This window comes from Oncorhynchus mykiss, chromosome 16 (genome assembly GCF_057628025.1).
Source record: "Oncorhynchus mykiss isolate SJ-2025 chromosome 16, ASM5762802v1, whole genome shotgun sequence".
Classification (NCBI taxonomy): domain Eukaryota; kingdom Metazoa; phylum Chordata; class Actinopteri; order Salmoniformes; family Salmonidae; genus Oncorhynchus; species Oncorhynchus mykiss.
In genome coordinates, this window is record NC_143037.1 from 71841164 (window position 1) to 71857527 (window position 16364).

At 45.5% G+C, this 16364-nt stretch overlaps 1 protein-coding gene across 4 annotated transcripts in view; it reads left to right on the forward strand.

The window, feature by feature from the left end:
- The window catches only part of LOC110491169 (brefeldin A-inhibited guanine nucleotide-exchange protein 2), a 47106-nt gene that overhangs the window by 15970 nt on the left and 14772 nt on the right, over positions 1-16364 (forward strand). For all 4 annotated transcript variants that reach the window (XM_036947653.2, XM_036947655.2, XM_090203884.1 and 1 more), the window contains exons 10-23: positions 445-679; positions 2174-2273; positions 3275-3414; positions 5059-5167; positions 5257-5446; positions 5600-5711; positions 5988-6193; positions 7561-7645; positions 9092-9263; positions 11181-11332; positions 13592-13720; positions 14059-14217; positions 14380-14527; positions 14733-14829. In XM_036947653.2, the coding sequence (XP_036803548.2) occupies positions 445-679; positions 2174-2273; positions 3275-3414; positions 5059-5167; positions 5257-5446; positions 5600-5711; positions 5988-6193; positions 7561-7645; positions 9092-9263; positions 11181-11332; positions 13592-13720; positions 14059-14217; positions 14380-14527; positions 14733-14829 (2034 nt within the window). The remainder of the gene's footprint in view (positions 1-444; positions 680-2173; positions 2274-3274; positions 3415-5058; positions 5168-5256; positions 5447-5599; positions 5712-5987; positions 6194-7560; positions 7646-9091; positions 9264-11180; positions 11333-13591; positions 13721-14058; positions 14218-14379; positions 14528-14732; positions 14830-16364) is intronic.

Consider the following 16364-nt stretch of genomic DNA (forward strand, 5'->3'; position numbering starts at 1 on the left):
GTGTCTTCAGTGTCTCTAATGTCAAACTCTGAGACTGGGAGTCTGAATAGACTAATGCTGAGCCTGATCACTGCTTCTAAACATAAGAGGGGTGTTCTAGTTTAAACCTAAATGCCTATATTCAACTGAGGCTATAGACTGTACAAGACATTCATATACTAACTTCACTGTTGAATATTTACACCCCCCACCTCCTCTGGCTTTTTCCCATGTGTTTGTCCTTCATCTCTCCTTTATCCAACGTCTTCTTTCCCCTCTTACTCTCCACTGTTTTTTAACCTCTCCCTCTCTCTCTCTCGCCCTCTCTCTCGCCCTCTCTCCCTCTCTCTCTCTCCCTCTCTCTCTCTCTCTCGCCCTCTCTCTCTCGCCCTCTCTCTCTCGCCCTCTCTCTCTCGCCCTCTCTCTCTCGCCCTCTCTCTCTCGCCCTCTCTCTCTCGCCCTCAGGTCTCATGAGCTGCGCTCCAAGGTGGTGTCCCTGCAGCTGCTGCTGTCTGTGCTCCAGGGGGCGGGGCCTGTCTTCCGCTCCCACGAGATGTTTGTCAACGCCATCAAGCAGTACCTGTGTGTGGCCCTCTCGAAGAACGGTGTCTCCTCTGTGCCAGAGGTGTTCGAGCTCTCCCTCGCCATCTTCCTCACCCTGCTCTCTCACTTCAAAGTCCACCTCAAGATGCAGATTGAGGTGTGAAATGCAGGACTTAAATAGAGGTTTAATCTGGGATTTTATTTAGAGTCCTGTCATTCAGTTCAGAATAGGCAACAGGGAATGAAAATAAATGATGCGACTATCTACCATCTTTCCACCCCTCACTCTCTCCCCACTCTCTCCTCTCTCCTCCCTCCCTCACTCTCTCCCCACTCTCTCCTCTCTCCTCCCTCCCTCACTCTCTCCCCACTCTCTCTTCTCTCCCCACTCTCTCTTCTCTCCTCCCTCCCTCACTCTCTCCTCCCTCCCTCACTCTCTCCCCACTCTCTCCTCTCTCCTCCCTCCCTCACTCTCTCCCCACTCTCTCTTCTCTCCCCACTCTCTCTTCTCTCCTCCCTCCCTCCCTCTCCCCTCCCTCCCTCTCCCCTCCCTCCCTCTCCCCTCCCTCCCTCTCCCCTCCCTCCCTCCCTCCCTCCCTCCCTCCCTCCCTCCCTCCCTCACTCTCTCCCCACTCTCTCCTCTCTCCTCCCTCCCTCACTCTCTCCCCACTCTCTCCCTCCCTCCCTCCCTCCCTCACTCTCTCCCCACTCTCTCCTCTCTCCTCCCTCCCTCACTCTCTCCCCACTCTCTCTTCTCTCCCCACTCTCTCCTCTCTCCTCCCTCCCTCACTCTCTCCCCACTCTCTCTTCTCTCCCCACTCTCTCTTCTCTCCTCCCTCCCTCCCTCTCCCCTCCCTCCCTCTCCCCTCCCTCCCTCTCCCCTCCCTCCCTCTCCCCTCCCTCCCTCCCTCCCTCCCTCTCCCCTCCCTCCCTCTCCCCTCCCTCCCTCTCCCCTCCCTCCCTCCCTCCCTCCCTCCCTCCCTCCCTCCCTCCCTCCCTCCCTCCCTCCCTCCCTCCCTCCCTCCCTCCCTCCCTCACTCTCTCCCCACTCTCTCCCTCCCTCCCTCCCTCACTCTCTCCCCACTCTCTCCTCTCTCCTCCCTCCCTCACTCTCTCCCCACTCTCTCTTCTCTCCCCACTCTCTCCTCTCTCCTCCCTCCCTCACTCTCTCCCCACTCTCTCTTCTCTCCCCACTCTCTCTTCTCTCCTCCCTCCCTCCCTCTCCCCTCCCTCCCTCTCCCCTCCCTCCCTCTCCCCTCCCTCCCTCCCTCCCTCCCTCTCCCCTCCCTCCCTCTCCCCTCCCTCCCTCTCCCCTCCCTCCCTCTCCCCTCCCTCCCTCCCTCCCTCCCTCCCTCCCTCCCTCCCTCCCTCCCTCCCTCCCTCACTCTCTCCCCACTCTCTCCTCTCTCCTCCCTCCCTCACTCTCTCCCCACTCTCTCTTCTCTCCCCACTCTCTCTTCTCTCCTCCCTCCCTCCCTCCCTCCCTCCCTCCCTCCCTCCCTCCCTCCCTCCCTCCCTCCCTCCCTCCCTCCCTCCCTCCCTCCCTCCCTCCCTCACTCTCTCCCTCACTCTCTCCTCCCTCTCACTCTCTCCTCCCTCACTCTCTCCTCCCCTCACTCTCTCCTTCCTCCCCTCACTCTCTGGAACTCAGGTGTTCTTCAGGGAGATTTTCCTGACCATCCTGGAAACGTCATCCAGCTCCTTTGAACACAAGTGGATGGTCATTCAAACCCTGACACGGATATGTGCAAGTAAAAACACATGCTGCTGTGTTATGTACCATTTACCACTCAACCCTCATTGAGACCTGTCTCAGTTTAATCTCCCCCTCAAGTAAAAACACATGCTGCTGTGTTATGTACCATTTACCACTCAACCCTCATTGAGACCTGTCTCAGTTTAATCTCCCCCTCAAGTAAAAACACATGCTGTTGTGTTATGTACCATTTACCACTCAACCCTCAGTGAGACCTGTCTCAGTTTAATCTCCCCCTCAAGTAAAAACACATGCTGCTGTGTTATGTACCATTTACCACTCAACCCTCAGTGAGACCTGTCTCAGTTTAATGTCCCCCTCAAGTAAAAACACATGCTGTTGTGTTATGTACCATTTACCACTCAACCCTCAGTGAGACCTGTCTCAGTTTAATGTCCCCCTCAAGTAAAAACACATGCTGCTGTGTTATGTACCATTTACCACTCAACCCTCATTGAGACCTGTCTCAGTTTAATCTCCCCCTCAAGTAAAAACACATGCTGTTGTGTTATGTACCATTTACCACTCAACCCTCAGTGAGACCTGTCTCAGTTTAATCTCCCCCTCAAGTAAAAACACATGCTGCTGTGTTATGTACCATTTACCACTCAACCCTCAGTGAGACCTGTCTCAGTTTAATGTCCCCCTCAAGTAAAAACACATGCTGCTGTGTTATGTACCATTTACCACTCAACCCTCAGTGAGACCTGTCTCAGTTTAATGTCCCCCTCAAGTAAAAACACATGCTGCTGTGTTATGTACCATTTACCACTCAACCCTCAGTGAGACCTGTCTCAGTTTAATCTCCCCCTCAAGTAAAAACACATGCTGCTGTGTTATGTACCATATACCACTCAACCCTCAGTGAGACCTGTCTCAGTTTAATGTCCCCCTCAAGTAAAAACACATGCTGCTGTGTTATGTACCATATACCACTCATCCCTCATTGAGACCTGTCTCAGTTTAATCTCCCCCTCTTCAAACCCTTCACCCCAGATGCTCAGTGTGTGGTGGATATCTATGTGAACTACGACTGTGACCTGAACGCTGCCAACATCTTTGAGCGTCTGGTGAATGACCTGTCTAAGATTGCCATGGGAAGGAGTGGCCAGGAGCTGGGGATGACCCCTCTACAGGTACCTCACACTGACCTGTCAGTAGTTACCTACCAAATATGGTCAGAATTAGAATCACTTTTATTCGCCAAGTACCTTGACAGTCAGAATGTGACCTGGTGGTATGGTGCTGCTAGTGATAGACAACATTTAGAGACAGAATACAGACAGAGGGATTTACACAGAGTTATACAAATATATACCAAATCATGGTTGGATTTTCAGTCATTCATCTGTTTCTGTGTGTTTGAGCTCTGTATTTGATGTCACCGACCATTAACAGGAGAAATACAGTACCAGTTAAAAGTTTGAACACAGCTACTCATTCAAGGGTTTTTCTTTTCTTACTTCTAATTTGATGTCTTCACAGTTGTTCTACAAACTATGAAATAACACATGGAATCATGTAGTTACCAAAAAAAGTTTTAAACAAATAAAAATATAGTTCATATTTTAGATTCTTCAAAGTAGCCACCCTTTGGCTTGATGACAGCTTTCCACACTCTTGGCATCCTCTCAACCAGCTTCATGAGGTCACCTGGAATGCTTTTCAATTAACACGTGTGCCTTGTTAATGGGGCGGCAGGGTAGCCTAGTGGTTAGAGCGTTGGACTAATAACCGGAAGGTTGCAAGTTCAAACCCCCGAGCTGACAAGGTACAAATCTGTCATTCTGCCCCTGAACAGGCAGTTAAGAACAAATTCTTATTTTCAATGACTGCCTAGGAACCTATTTTACCTTATTTTACCTTTATTTAACTAGGCAGGAAGGAACCTAGGCAGTCATTGAAAATAAGAATTTGTTCTTAACTGACTTGCCTAGTTAAATAAAGGTAAAATAAATAAATAAAAAGTTAATTTGTGAAACTACTACTAAAGGACACGAAGAAGAAGAGACAGCTTTGGCCAAGAAACACAATGGACATTGGACATCTGTCCTTTGCTCCGAGTCCAAATTTGAGATTTTTGGTTCCGATGGTCATGGCATTGTGAGATGCCGAGTAGGTGAACGGATGATCTCCGCATGTGTGGTTCTCGCCGTGAAGCATGGAGGGGGAGGTGTGATGGTGTGGGAGGCTTTGCTGGTGACACTGTCAGTGATTTATTTAGAATTCAAGGCACACTTAACCAGCATGGCTACCACCGCATTCTGCAGTGATACGCCATCCCATCTGGTTTGGGCTTGGTGGGACGATCATTTGTTTTTCAACAGGACACTGACCCAACACACCTCCAGGCTGTGTAAGGGCTATTTGACCAAGAAGGAGAGTGACAATCACCCGACCTCAACCCAATTGAGATGGTTTGGGATGAATTGGACAGCAGAGTGAAGGAAAAGCAGCCAACAAGTGCTCAGCATAAGTGGGAAGTCTTTCAAGACTGTTGGAAAAGCATCCAAGGTGACTACCTCAGGAAGCTCGTTGAGAGAATGCCAAGAGTGTGGAAAGCTGTCATCAAGCCAAAGGGTGGCTACTTTGAAGAATCTAAAATATATTTGGATTTGTTTAACACTTTTTTTTGGTTACTGCATGATTCCATATGTGTTATTTAATAGTTTTGATGTCTTCACTATTATTCTGCAATGTAGAAAATCTTAAAAATAATGAAGATAAACCCTTGCATGAGTAGGTGTGTCCAATCTTTTGACTGGTACTGTATTTTCCAGGAGCTGAGTCTGCGTAAGAAGGGCCTGGAGTGTCTGGTGTCCATTCTGAAATGCATGGTGGAGTGGAGCAGAGACATGTATGTCAACCCCAACCTGCAGGCCAACCTCGGTGAGTATAATGAGCTGTGTGTGTGTCTAGCTGTGAACAACTAGGTGGGTGTGTCTTGACCCTGCTGTGTGTGTGTGTGTGTGACCCAGGCCAGGAGCAGCCGTCGGATGGTGACGGTGCGGAGCGCAAGCTTCCTGACCAGACGACGTCTCGTAGAGGCAGCGTCAGCTCTCTGGACTCCACCATGTCATCTAGTGTCCAGTCCTCCCAGCCTGACCACCCAGAACAGTATGAGGTCATCAAACAACAAAAGGACGTCATTGAGCACGGCATTGAGCTGTGAGTCACTGTCCTCCCCTCTGATGTTCTCTGTACCTGTCTATCAGTCAGGGAGATGTTCTCTGTACCTGTCTATCAGTCAGGGAGATGTCTCGAGTCCTATCTAATGATATCTGTAGTAGCCATAGATTATTTGTGTCACCATCTCTCAAGGTTCAACAAAAAGCCCAAGCGAGGTGTCCAGTACTTACAAGACCAAGGCATGCTGGGAACCACAGCGGAGGAAATCGCCCAGTTCCTGCATCAAGAGGAGCGCTTGGATACGGTGAGCTCCTCACCACAACCTCATAGCCCTTCACCCAACTTGTATCACTGGGCAAACATGGAGAACTTTGATTCAGTATCCCCTCCAGAGTATGTAGCAGGTTGTTTTTGTGATGTGCTCAGCCGTTACTTTGTACAAAAAAAAAAAAATAGGTTGTCATTGTAAAACGCTGTTGTGTATATAACGGACTTCTGTGGTTATATAAAGGTTAAGTAAAATAAACTCTAAATAAACGTTTTTATTTATTTCCTCTCTCAACTCCTATCCTCTCTATAGACACAGGTAGGGGAGTACCTGGGGGAGAATATCCGTTTCAACAAGGAGGTGATGTACAACTATGTGGACCAGCTGGACTTCTGTGGTCGGGACTTTGTCTCTGCTCTGAGGGCTTTCCTGGAGGGCTTCCGGCTCCCTGGAGAGGCCCAGAAGATTGACAGGCTCATGGAGAAGTTTGCTGCCCGATACCTGGAGTGTAACCAGGGGTGAGGAATGTGGCTGTAGGCTACCTGCAGGGGGAGGCATTGAGATTTTATACACTCCCTGGAAACCTGTCATGAAGAACGTCCTCAGTTATAGATACTGTGTGGATGGTGTGTCTTTAATGTCTGTGATATTGATGTGCTACTCCCCCCCGTGTTATATTGATGCGTTACTCCCCCCGTGTTATATTGATGCGTTACTCCCCCCGTGTGATATTGATGCGTTACTCCCCCCCGTGTTATATTGATGCGTTACCCCCCCCGTGTTATATTGATGTGTTACTCCCCCGTGTTATATTGATGTTACTCCCCCGTGTTATATTGATGCGTTACTCCCCCCGTGTTATATTGATGTTACTCCCCCCCCGTGTTATATTGATGTGTTACTCCCCCTGTGTTATATTAATGTGTTCCTCCCCCCCGTGTTGTATTAATGTGTTACTCCCCCCCGTGTTGTATTAATGTGTTACTCCCCCCCGTGTTATATTAATGTGTTACTCCCCCCCGTGTTATATTAATGTGTTACTCCCCCGTGTTATATTGATGCGTTACTCCCCCCGTGTTATATTAATGTGTTACTCCCCCCCGTGTTATATTCATGTGTTACTCCCCCCCGTGTTATATTGATGTGTTACTCCCCCCCCCCGTGTTACATTGATGTGTTACTCCCCCTGTGTTATATTAATGTGTTACTCCCCCCCGTGTTATATTGATGTGTTACTCCCCCCCCCCCCCCGTGTTACATTGATGTGTTACTCCCCCTGTGTTATATTGATGTGTCACTCCCCCCCTGTGTTATATTGATGTGTCACTCCCCCCCTGTGTTATATTGATGTGTTACTCCCCCTGTGTTATATTGATGTGTCACTCCCCCCTCCCCCCCGTGTTACATTGATGTGTTACCCCCCCCCTGTGTTATATTGATGTCACTCCCCCCTGTGTTATATTGATGTGTCACTCCCCCCCCCCCCCCGTGTTATATTGATGTGTCACTCCCCCCCCCCCCTGTGTTATATTGATGTGTCACTCCCCCCCCCCCCCCCGTGTTATATTGATGTGTCACTCCCCCTCCCCCCCTGTGTTATATTGATGTGTCACCCTCCCCCCCTGTGTTATATTGATGTCACCCTCCCCCCCTGTGTTATATTGATGTGTCACCCCCCTCCCCCCCTGTGTTATATTGATGTGTTACTCCCCCTGTGTTATATTGATGTGTCCCTCCCCCCCGTGTTATATTGATGTGTTACTCCCCTCCCCCCCCCCCCTGTGTTATATTGATGTGTTACTCCCCCCCCCCCCCCTGTGTTATATTGATGTGTTACTCCCCCCGTGTTACATTGACGTGACACCACATGATCTTGCCCCTGCAGACAGGGGGAGTTTGCCAGTGCAGACACAGCCTACGTCTTGGCCTTCTCCATCATCATGCTGACCACAGACCTGCACAGTCCACAGGTCAGAACACCAACCAACCAATCAGTCAGTCAATCTGGTTTTATGTATGTACACTACCGGTCAAAAGTTTTAGAAAACCTACTAATAATAGTGAGGACATAAACTATTTGATTCTTCCAATAGCCACCCTTTGCCTTGATGACAGCTTTCCACACTCTTGGCATTCTCTCAACCAGCTTCATGAGGTAGTCACCTGGAATGCATTTCAATTAACAGCTGTGCCTTAAGTTAATTTGTGGAATTTCTTTCCTTCTTAATGCATTTGAGCCAATCAGTTGTGTTGTGACAAGGGATAGGGGTGGTATACAGAAGCTCTATTTGGTAAAAGACCAAGTCCATATTATGGCAAGAACAGCTCAAATAACCGAAGAGAAACGACAGTCCATCATTACTTTAAGACATGAAGGTCAGCCAATGAGGAACATTTCAAGAACGTTGAAAATGTATTCAAGTGCAGTCGCAACAACCATCAAGCGCTATGACGACACTGGCTTAGCGTTAACTGAGAAATTAAAATATATTTTGATTTGTGTAGCGCTTTTTTTTGGTTACAACATGATTCCGTATGTGTTATTTCATAGTTTTGATGTCTTCACTATTATTCTACAATGTAGAAAAAATAAAGAAAAACCCTTGAATGAATAGGTGTGTCCAAACGCGCACAGTCCACAGGTCGGAACATCAACCAGTCAGTCTTTAAAGAATTTAAACAACATATGCAGTACCAGTCAAAGGTTTGGACACCTACTCATTTAAGGGTTTTTCTTTATTTTTTCATCATGTAGTAACCAAAGAAAGCTTTGACTGACCATGGCTTAAAGTAATGATGGACTGTCATTTCTCTTTGCTTATTTGAGCTGTTCATGCCATATGGACTTCACAACACAACTTTTTTGCTCTAACGCATTAAGAAAAATAAATTCCAGGCACACCTGTTAATTGAAATGCATTCCAGGTGACTACCTCATGAAGCTGGTTGAGAGAATGCCTAGAGTGTGCAAATATTTGAGATTCGTCAAAGTGAGGCTACTTTGACGAATCTCAAATATAAAATATATTTTTGATTTGTAAAAACTTTTTTGGTTACTACATGATTCCATATGTGTTATTTCATAGTTTTTATGTCTTCACAGTTATTCTACAATGTAAAAAAACAACTACCTGGAATGAGTAGGTTTAGCAGACACTTTTATCCGAAGCGACTTAGTCAGTTACACATACATTTTACGTATGGGTGGTCCCGGTAATCAAACCCACTACCCTGGAGTTACATGCTTTACCAACTGAGCTACAAAGGACCAAAAAGTTACCATGCATTGCTCATCCGGGATTTGAACTCCCAACCCACCACCAGAACTCGACCAGACCGTCATTTAGCCTGTTCATACTTACCTACGGCCAGTTGTTTTTAGTAACTGAGGTCCCCACCATTGTGTTACGTTACAGGTGAAGAACAAAATGACCAAGGAACAGTACATCAGAATGAACCGTGGCATCAACGACAGTAAAGACCTGCCTGAGGAGTACCTGTCCTCCATATACCATGAGATCGCTGGCAAGAAGATCGCCATGAAGGACAGCAAGGAGCACACTATCACACCCAAGACTAGCAAGCACAGTAAGTAGAGGAGCCATGGTATGACAAAGAGACATTATATTTAGAGTTGAGCCAACATTTAGATTATTGTTCTGATTCTAGACTTTCAGTTATTATTTTAAATATTCCCTTTGTTATGTTAATGGAGCTCTATCATGACTGTTATAGAATGTCGTAGTGTCATGTTAATGAAGATCTAGCATGACTGTTATAGAATGTTGTAGTGTCATGTTAATGGGGTTCTATCATGACTGTTATAGAATGTCGTAGTGTCATGTTAATGAAGATCTAGCATGACTGTTATAGAATGTTGTAGTGTCATGTTAATGGGGTTCTAACATGACTGTTATAGAATGTCGTAGTGTCATGTTAATGAAGATCTAACATGACTGTTATAGAATGTTGTAGTGTCATGTTAATGGGGTTCTAACATGACTGTTATAGAATGTCGTAGTGTCATGTTAATGAAGATCTAGCATGACTGTTATAGAATGTTGTAGTGTTATGTTAATGGGGTTCTAACATGACTGTTATAGAATGTTGTAGTGTCATGTAAATGGGGTTCTAACATGACTGTTATAGAATGTTGTAGTGTCATGTTAATGGATTCTAACATGACTGTTATAGAATGTTGTAGTGTCATGTAAATGGGGTTCTAACATGACTGTTATAGAATGTTGTAGTGTCATGTTAATGAAGATCTAGCATGACTGTTATAGAATGTTGTAGTGTCATGTTAATGGGGTTCTATCATGACTGTTATAGAATGTTGTAGTGTCATGTTAATGAAGATCTAGCATGACTGTTATAGAATGTTGTAGTGTCATGTTAATGAAGATCTAGCATGACTGTTATAGAATGTTGTAGTGTTATGTTAATGGTGTTCTAACATGACTGTTATAGAATGTCGTAGTGTCATGTTAATGGGGTTCTAACATGACTGTTATAGAATGTCGTAGTGTCATGTTAATGGGGCTCTAACATGACTGTTATAGAATGTTGTAGTGTTATGTTAATGGGGTTCTAACATGACTGTTATAGAATGTCGTAGTGTCATGTTAATGGGGTTCTAACATGACTGTTATAGAATGTTGTAGTGTCATGTAAATTGGGTTCTAACATGACTGTTATAGAATGTTGTAGTGTCATGTTAATGGGGTTCTAACATGACTGTTATAGAATGTTGTAGTGTCATGTTAATGGGGTTCTAACATGACTGTTATAGAATGTTGTAGTGTCATGTTAATGGGGTTCTAACATGACTGTTATAGAATGTTGTAGTGTCATGTAAATGGGGTTCTAACATGACTGTTATAGAATGTTGTAGTGTCATGTTAATGGGGTTCTAACATGACTGCTATAGAATGTTGTAGTGTCATGTTAATGGGGTTCTAACATGACTGCTATAGAATGTTGTAGTGTCATGTTAATGGGGATCTAACATGACTGTTATAGAATGTTGTAGTGTCATGTTAATGGGGTTCTAACATGACTGCTATAGAATGTTGTAGTGTCATGTTAATGGGGTTCTAACATGACTGCTATAGAATGTTGTAGTGTCATGTTAATGGGGTTCTAACATGACTGCTATAGAATGTTGTAGTGTCATGTAAATGCATCACAATGCAGAATCCTCAATGTCACGTCTCTCTGAACGCACGTCTCTCTGAACGCACGTCTCTCTGAACGCACGTCTCTCTGAACGCACGTCTCTCTGACAAGCTATCTAATCCTGTATGTATTATGTGTCAGCTGAACCCCTACACCAACCTGCCCAGGGGGAATTGTAGCCCTACTGGTTGCCTAGGAAACGTAGGTGTTGGTCATGTGATACTCTGTCAACCCAGAACTAATATTTTACATCATTTTGTCAGATGTTTTTACGTTGTCTGTCCACTAGAGATTAGTTGTGATAATGTGGGCGCTCTCTCTTTGCAGGCGTAGCCAATGAGAAGCAGCGTCGTCTGCTGTATGACGTTGAGATGGAACAGATGGCGAAGACAGCCAAGGCCCTGATGGAGGCTGTAAGCCACGCCCAGGCCCCCTTCTTCAGCGCCACCCATCTGGAGCACGTCCGGCCCATGTTCAAGGTAGAGTCAGCCAGCCTCAATCAAACCACATGTATTTTATAAAGACCTTTTTTTTTACATCAGCAGCTGTCACAAAGTGCCTTACAGATACCCATCCTAAAACCCTGAAGAGTTGAACGTTTTAATTAGTCGTATGTAGGAGATACACATGGTATACATCGTCCAATGAAATGCTTACTTGCAGGTTCCTTCTCGACAATACATGAACAAATATTATTAGATAAGAATACGATGGCAGAATATACAGTGGGGCAAAAAAGTATTTAGTCAGCCACCAATTGTGCAAGTTCTCCCACTTAAAAAGATGAGAGAGGCCTGTAATTTTCATCATAGGTACACTTTAACTATGACAGGATTTTTAATACATTTATTTGCAAATTATGGTGGAAAATAAGTATTTGTTCAATAACAAACAAGCAAGATTTCTGGCTCTCACAGACCTGTAACTTTTTTAAGAGGCTCCTCTGTCTCACCCCGTGGGGTCAAAATGATCACAAGAACGGTGAGCAAAAATCCCAGAACCACACGGGGGACCTAGTGAATGACTTGCAGAGAGCTGGGACCAAAGTAACAAAGCCTACCATCAGTAACACACTACGCCGCCAGGGACTCAAATCCTGCAGGGCCAAACGTGTCCCCCTGCTTAAGCCAGTAAATGTCCAGGCCCGTCTGAAGTTTGCTAGAGAGCATTTGGATGATCCAGAAGAAGATTGGGAGAATGTCATATGGTCAGATGAAACCAAAATATAACTTTTTGGTAAAAACTCAACTCGTCGTGTTTGGAGGACAAAGAATGCTGAGTTGCATCCAAAGAACACCATACCTACTGTGAAGCATGGGGGTGGAAACATCATGCTTTGGGGCTGTTTTTCTGCAAAGGGACCAGGACGACTGATCCGTGTAAAGGAAAGAATGAATGGGGCCATGTATCGTGAGATTTTGAGTGAAAATCTCCTTCCATCAGCAAGGGCATTGAAGATGAAACGTTGGCTGGGTCTTTCAGCATGACAATGATCCCAAACACACTGCCCGGGCAACGAAGGAGTGGCTTCGTAAGAAGCATTTCAAGGTCCTGGAGTGGCCTAGCCAGTCTCCAGATCTCAACCCCATAGAAAATCTTTGGAGGGAGTTGAAAGTCTGTGTTGCCCCGCAACAGCCCCAAAACATCACTGCTCTAGAGGAGATCTGCATGGAGGAATGGGCCAAAGTATCAGCAACAGTGTGTGAAAACCTTGTGAAGACTTACAGAAAACGTTTGACCTCTGTCATTACCAACAAAGGGTATATAACATTGAGAAACTTTTGTTATTGACCAAATACTTATTTTCCACCATAATTTGCAAATAAATTCAGTAAAAATCCTACAATGTGATTTTCCAGATTTTTTTTTCTCATTTTGTCTGTCATAGTTGAAGTGTACCTATAATGAAAATTACAGGCCTCTCATCTTTTTAAGTGGGAGAACTTGCACAATTGGTGGCTGACTAAATACTTTTTTGCCCCACTGTATATATTTTTTTTAATTTTGCATAAGTGTAATACAGGAAGGCACAATTTTGACTGGGGTAGGGGTAGTCCGGTGGAAAGCATGGCCAGCCGTAGAAAAATGCTTATTGAAGTTCTCAATTATTGTGGATTTATTGGTTGTAACAGTGTTTCCTAGCCTCAGAGCAGTGGGCAGCTGGGAGGAGGTGTTCTTATTCTCTATGGACTTTAGTGTCCCAAAACTTTTTGGAGTTTGTGCTACAGGATGCAAATTCCTGCTTGAAAAAGCTAGCCTTTGCTTTCCTAACTGTGTATATTTGTTCCTAACTTCCCTGAGAATTGGCATATCACAGGGGCTGTTCGATGCTAATGCATTAGGAAGGTGTTCTTAATGTTTTGTACACTCAGTGTGTTTGTGTAGGTGTGTGAATGCATGTGTACTAAGGTGTGGAGAATCAGAGCAGGTGGTCAGTTCAGTTGAAGTGTTCAGCATTCTGATGGCTTGTAGATAGAAACTGTTTCTGAGCCTGTTGGTATCAGACCTCATGTCTGCCTGACGGTAAGGGAGAGAACAGCTGGGAGGTGTGAGGTCCTTGATGCTCTGTGCCTTCCTCTGGCACCGCTATGAGTAGATGAGCAAGACGTTTAGATGCAAAAGCCCAGACTTATCACCTGTGTCAGAAGATGACTTCACCCTGTGTGTGTGTATGACCGATGTTCTTTACGAAGTGAAAGGATTCAAGCCTGTGTGCTCTACCTGCCTGTGTATTTCAGCTGGCGTGGACCCCTCTCCTGGCAGCTTTCAGCGTGGGCCTACAGGACTGTGACGACCAGGAGGTGGCTTCTCTGTGTCTGGAGGGGATCCGCTGTGCTGTCAGGATTGCATGCATCTTCAGTATGCAGGTTAGTTGTCTCCCCTGGCTACACAGCTAGACCTCCGCTTCTTCTAAAACATCTAATGTAGCAACCTTAGGCTGTGTTTCCACAGGCGGCCCAATTCTGATCTTTTTCCACTAATAGTTTTTTTTAACCAATCAGATCAGCTCTTTTGCCAATTCGTGGACTGCCTGTGTAAACACAGCCTTATACACTTGACTTTCCAAATACCCCCCCCCCCCCCCCCCCATCAAACATAGTTCTAGACTTAACATGAACTTTAAATAACCTAGAAGAGACAGTTTTGTGTCTTTTATGTTCATCTTTCACATGAATTACCCGTCTGTCTGTGGCTCTCTGTGCAGTTGGAGAGGGATGCGTACGTCCAAGCCTTGGCTCGGTTCACCCTGCTCACAGCCAGCTCCAGCATCACTGAGATGAAGCAGAAGAACATCGACACCATCAAGACCCTTATCACTGTGGCCCACACAGACGGAAACTACCTGGGCAACTCTTGGCACGAGGTAGGTCAGAGGGCTTCTCCCAGATAGCACCTGGCCTTCCCATTTCTAACCCTGCCTCTCATCTCTTCTGTTAGTCAGGAATCAAAACCCATATTATATAGTGTAGCACTTGGTAGAGACATTTTAAACAGATCAAGAGGGGCCCTAACCCTCTCTCTGCAGATCCTGCGGTGTATTAGCCAGCTGGAGTTGGCCCAGCTGATTGGCACGGGGGTGAAGACACGCTACATCTCTGGAGTGGCTCGGGATAGCCAGGCTGGCATCAAGGGCTTCCCTTCCGGGGGAGAGGAGTTCATGCCCCTGGGACTGGGTAAGGCTCACAGGGCTCTTGAACATCAAGGACATTGACTGTGTAAATGGTGTTTGAAGACCAGAGTTTGTGCACCCTATTCCCTATAATAGTGCACTACTTTTGACCAGGGATCTATGGACCATGATCAAAAGTAGTGCACTATGTAGGGGATAGGGTGCCGTTTGGCAAGTGACGGGTGTGTTAAATGTGTTTCCTGTTGCAGGGACCCTGGTTGGAGGTCCAGACCGGAGGCAGATGGCTCATATCCAGGAGTCAGTGGGAGAAACCAGTTCTCAGAGTGTAGTGGTGGCTGTGGACAGGTGAGAGACCAGAGATCTGTTTGAATACTCATACTAACCTTACTATTTGTGACATAAATTGCGTATGTAGTATGCTTATTGGTCATAGTATGGATATATTTAGTATGCCAAAAGTTCCCGGATGTCGTACTAAATTCGCCAAAATATGAAGTATACATGCAGAGGACACTATTTCCGTACTTTAGGGCCCGTAAATGCAATTCTTCAGAAAATGGGCGTGGCTTCACATCGTTTTCAGATGTGAAGAAAATGGCCGACAATATGCAGCCAAAGTCCAAAGAGAGAGGATACAAATTCATTGCTTTAACTAATAAGGACAAAGGTTAAGAAGATGTTGAGCAATGTAATGACTTTTCAAAATAAGTTACGTTACAGGTTTTGTTGGCTGACAATTTGTTAGCTACGCCGGTCTTATGAACCACATATCATTACAGCAGTATTTTCCGATATGTTAGCTAGCTAACGTTACCTAACGTTAGTTGGCTAATTATACATCAAACTTGCCAGAATATTAACTATTGGCTGTCTATCTAACTACCCAACGTTTACTGACTTATTCTCGTCATTCTTACACGGAACCCAAACCGGCTGCGTTATCGTGGATACATGTATTTTGTCCCCCTACACCAAACGCGATCACGACACGCCGGTTAAAATATCAAAACAAACTCTGAACCAATGACATTCATTTGGGGACAGGTCGAAAGCATTAAACAAACATGTATGGCAATTTAGCTAGTTAGCTTGTACTTGCACTTGCTAGATAATTTGTCCTAATTTAGCTAGCTTGCTGTTGCTAGCTAATTTGTTCTGGGATATAAACATTGTTATTTTACCTGAAATGCACAAGGTCCTCTACTCCGACAATTAATCCACACATAAAACGGCCAACCGAATCGTTTCTAGTCATCTCATTCCAGGCTTTTTAATCTTTGAACTTATATGGTGATTGGCATCTACACTTTCATGGTATTACCACGACAACCGGCAAAACAGTTTGTCTTTCAATCACCCACGTGGGCTTCTATAAACCAATGAGGAGATGGCACGTGGGGCAGGACTGCGTCAGATCTGCGTCAGAAATAGAAAGGACTTCTATTTTAGCCCTTGGCATCGCAGACGCTTGTTGGCGCGCGTGAGCAGTGTGGGAGCAATAATTTAATAACATGTATTTTGTGACGCTCGTGCACACAACGTGTCCTGTCTGGTCAGCATGTTAGCTTAGCTAAATGGTATAGTTGTTGTGTGTTCTCAAGTGACATTCAGGTGCTTTCGTAAATTCGTTCTGGCGATCTACTCCGATTCCAGAGCGCAGAATAATGAATTTACGAGCGCTCAACACCCGAATATGGCCAGTGTTAGTAAAAGTTGGCAAAAAAGCGTAATTAAATTGTTGCCAGTAGCACAGTTAGTCACCAACGCTCTCGATAACATAACTGCCTAACCAGCTCTGCTAGGGCGAGTAAAATGGTCAGTGGTCTCATTTGTGTCTGGAAATAGCTAGCAAGCTAGCCAACATTAGCTTGTGTGCTTGA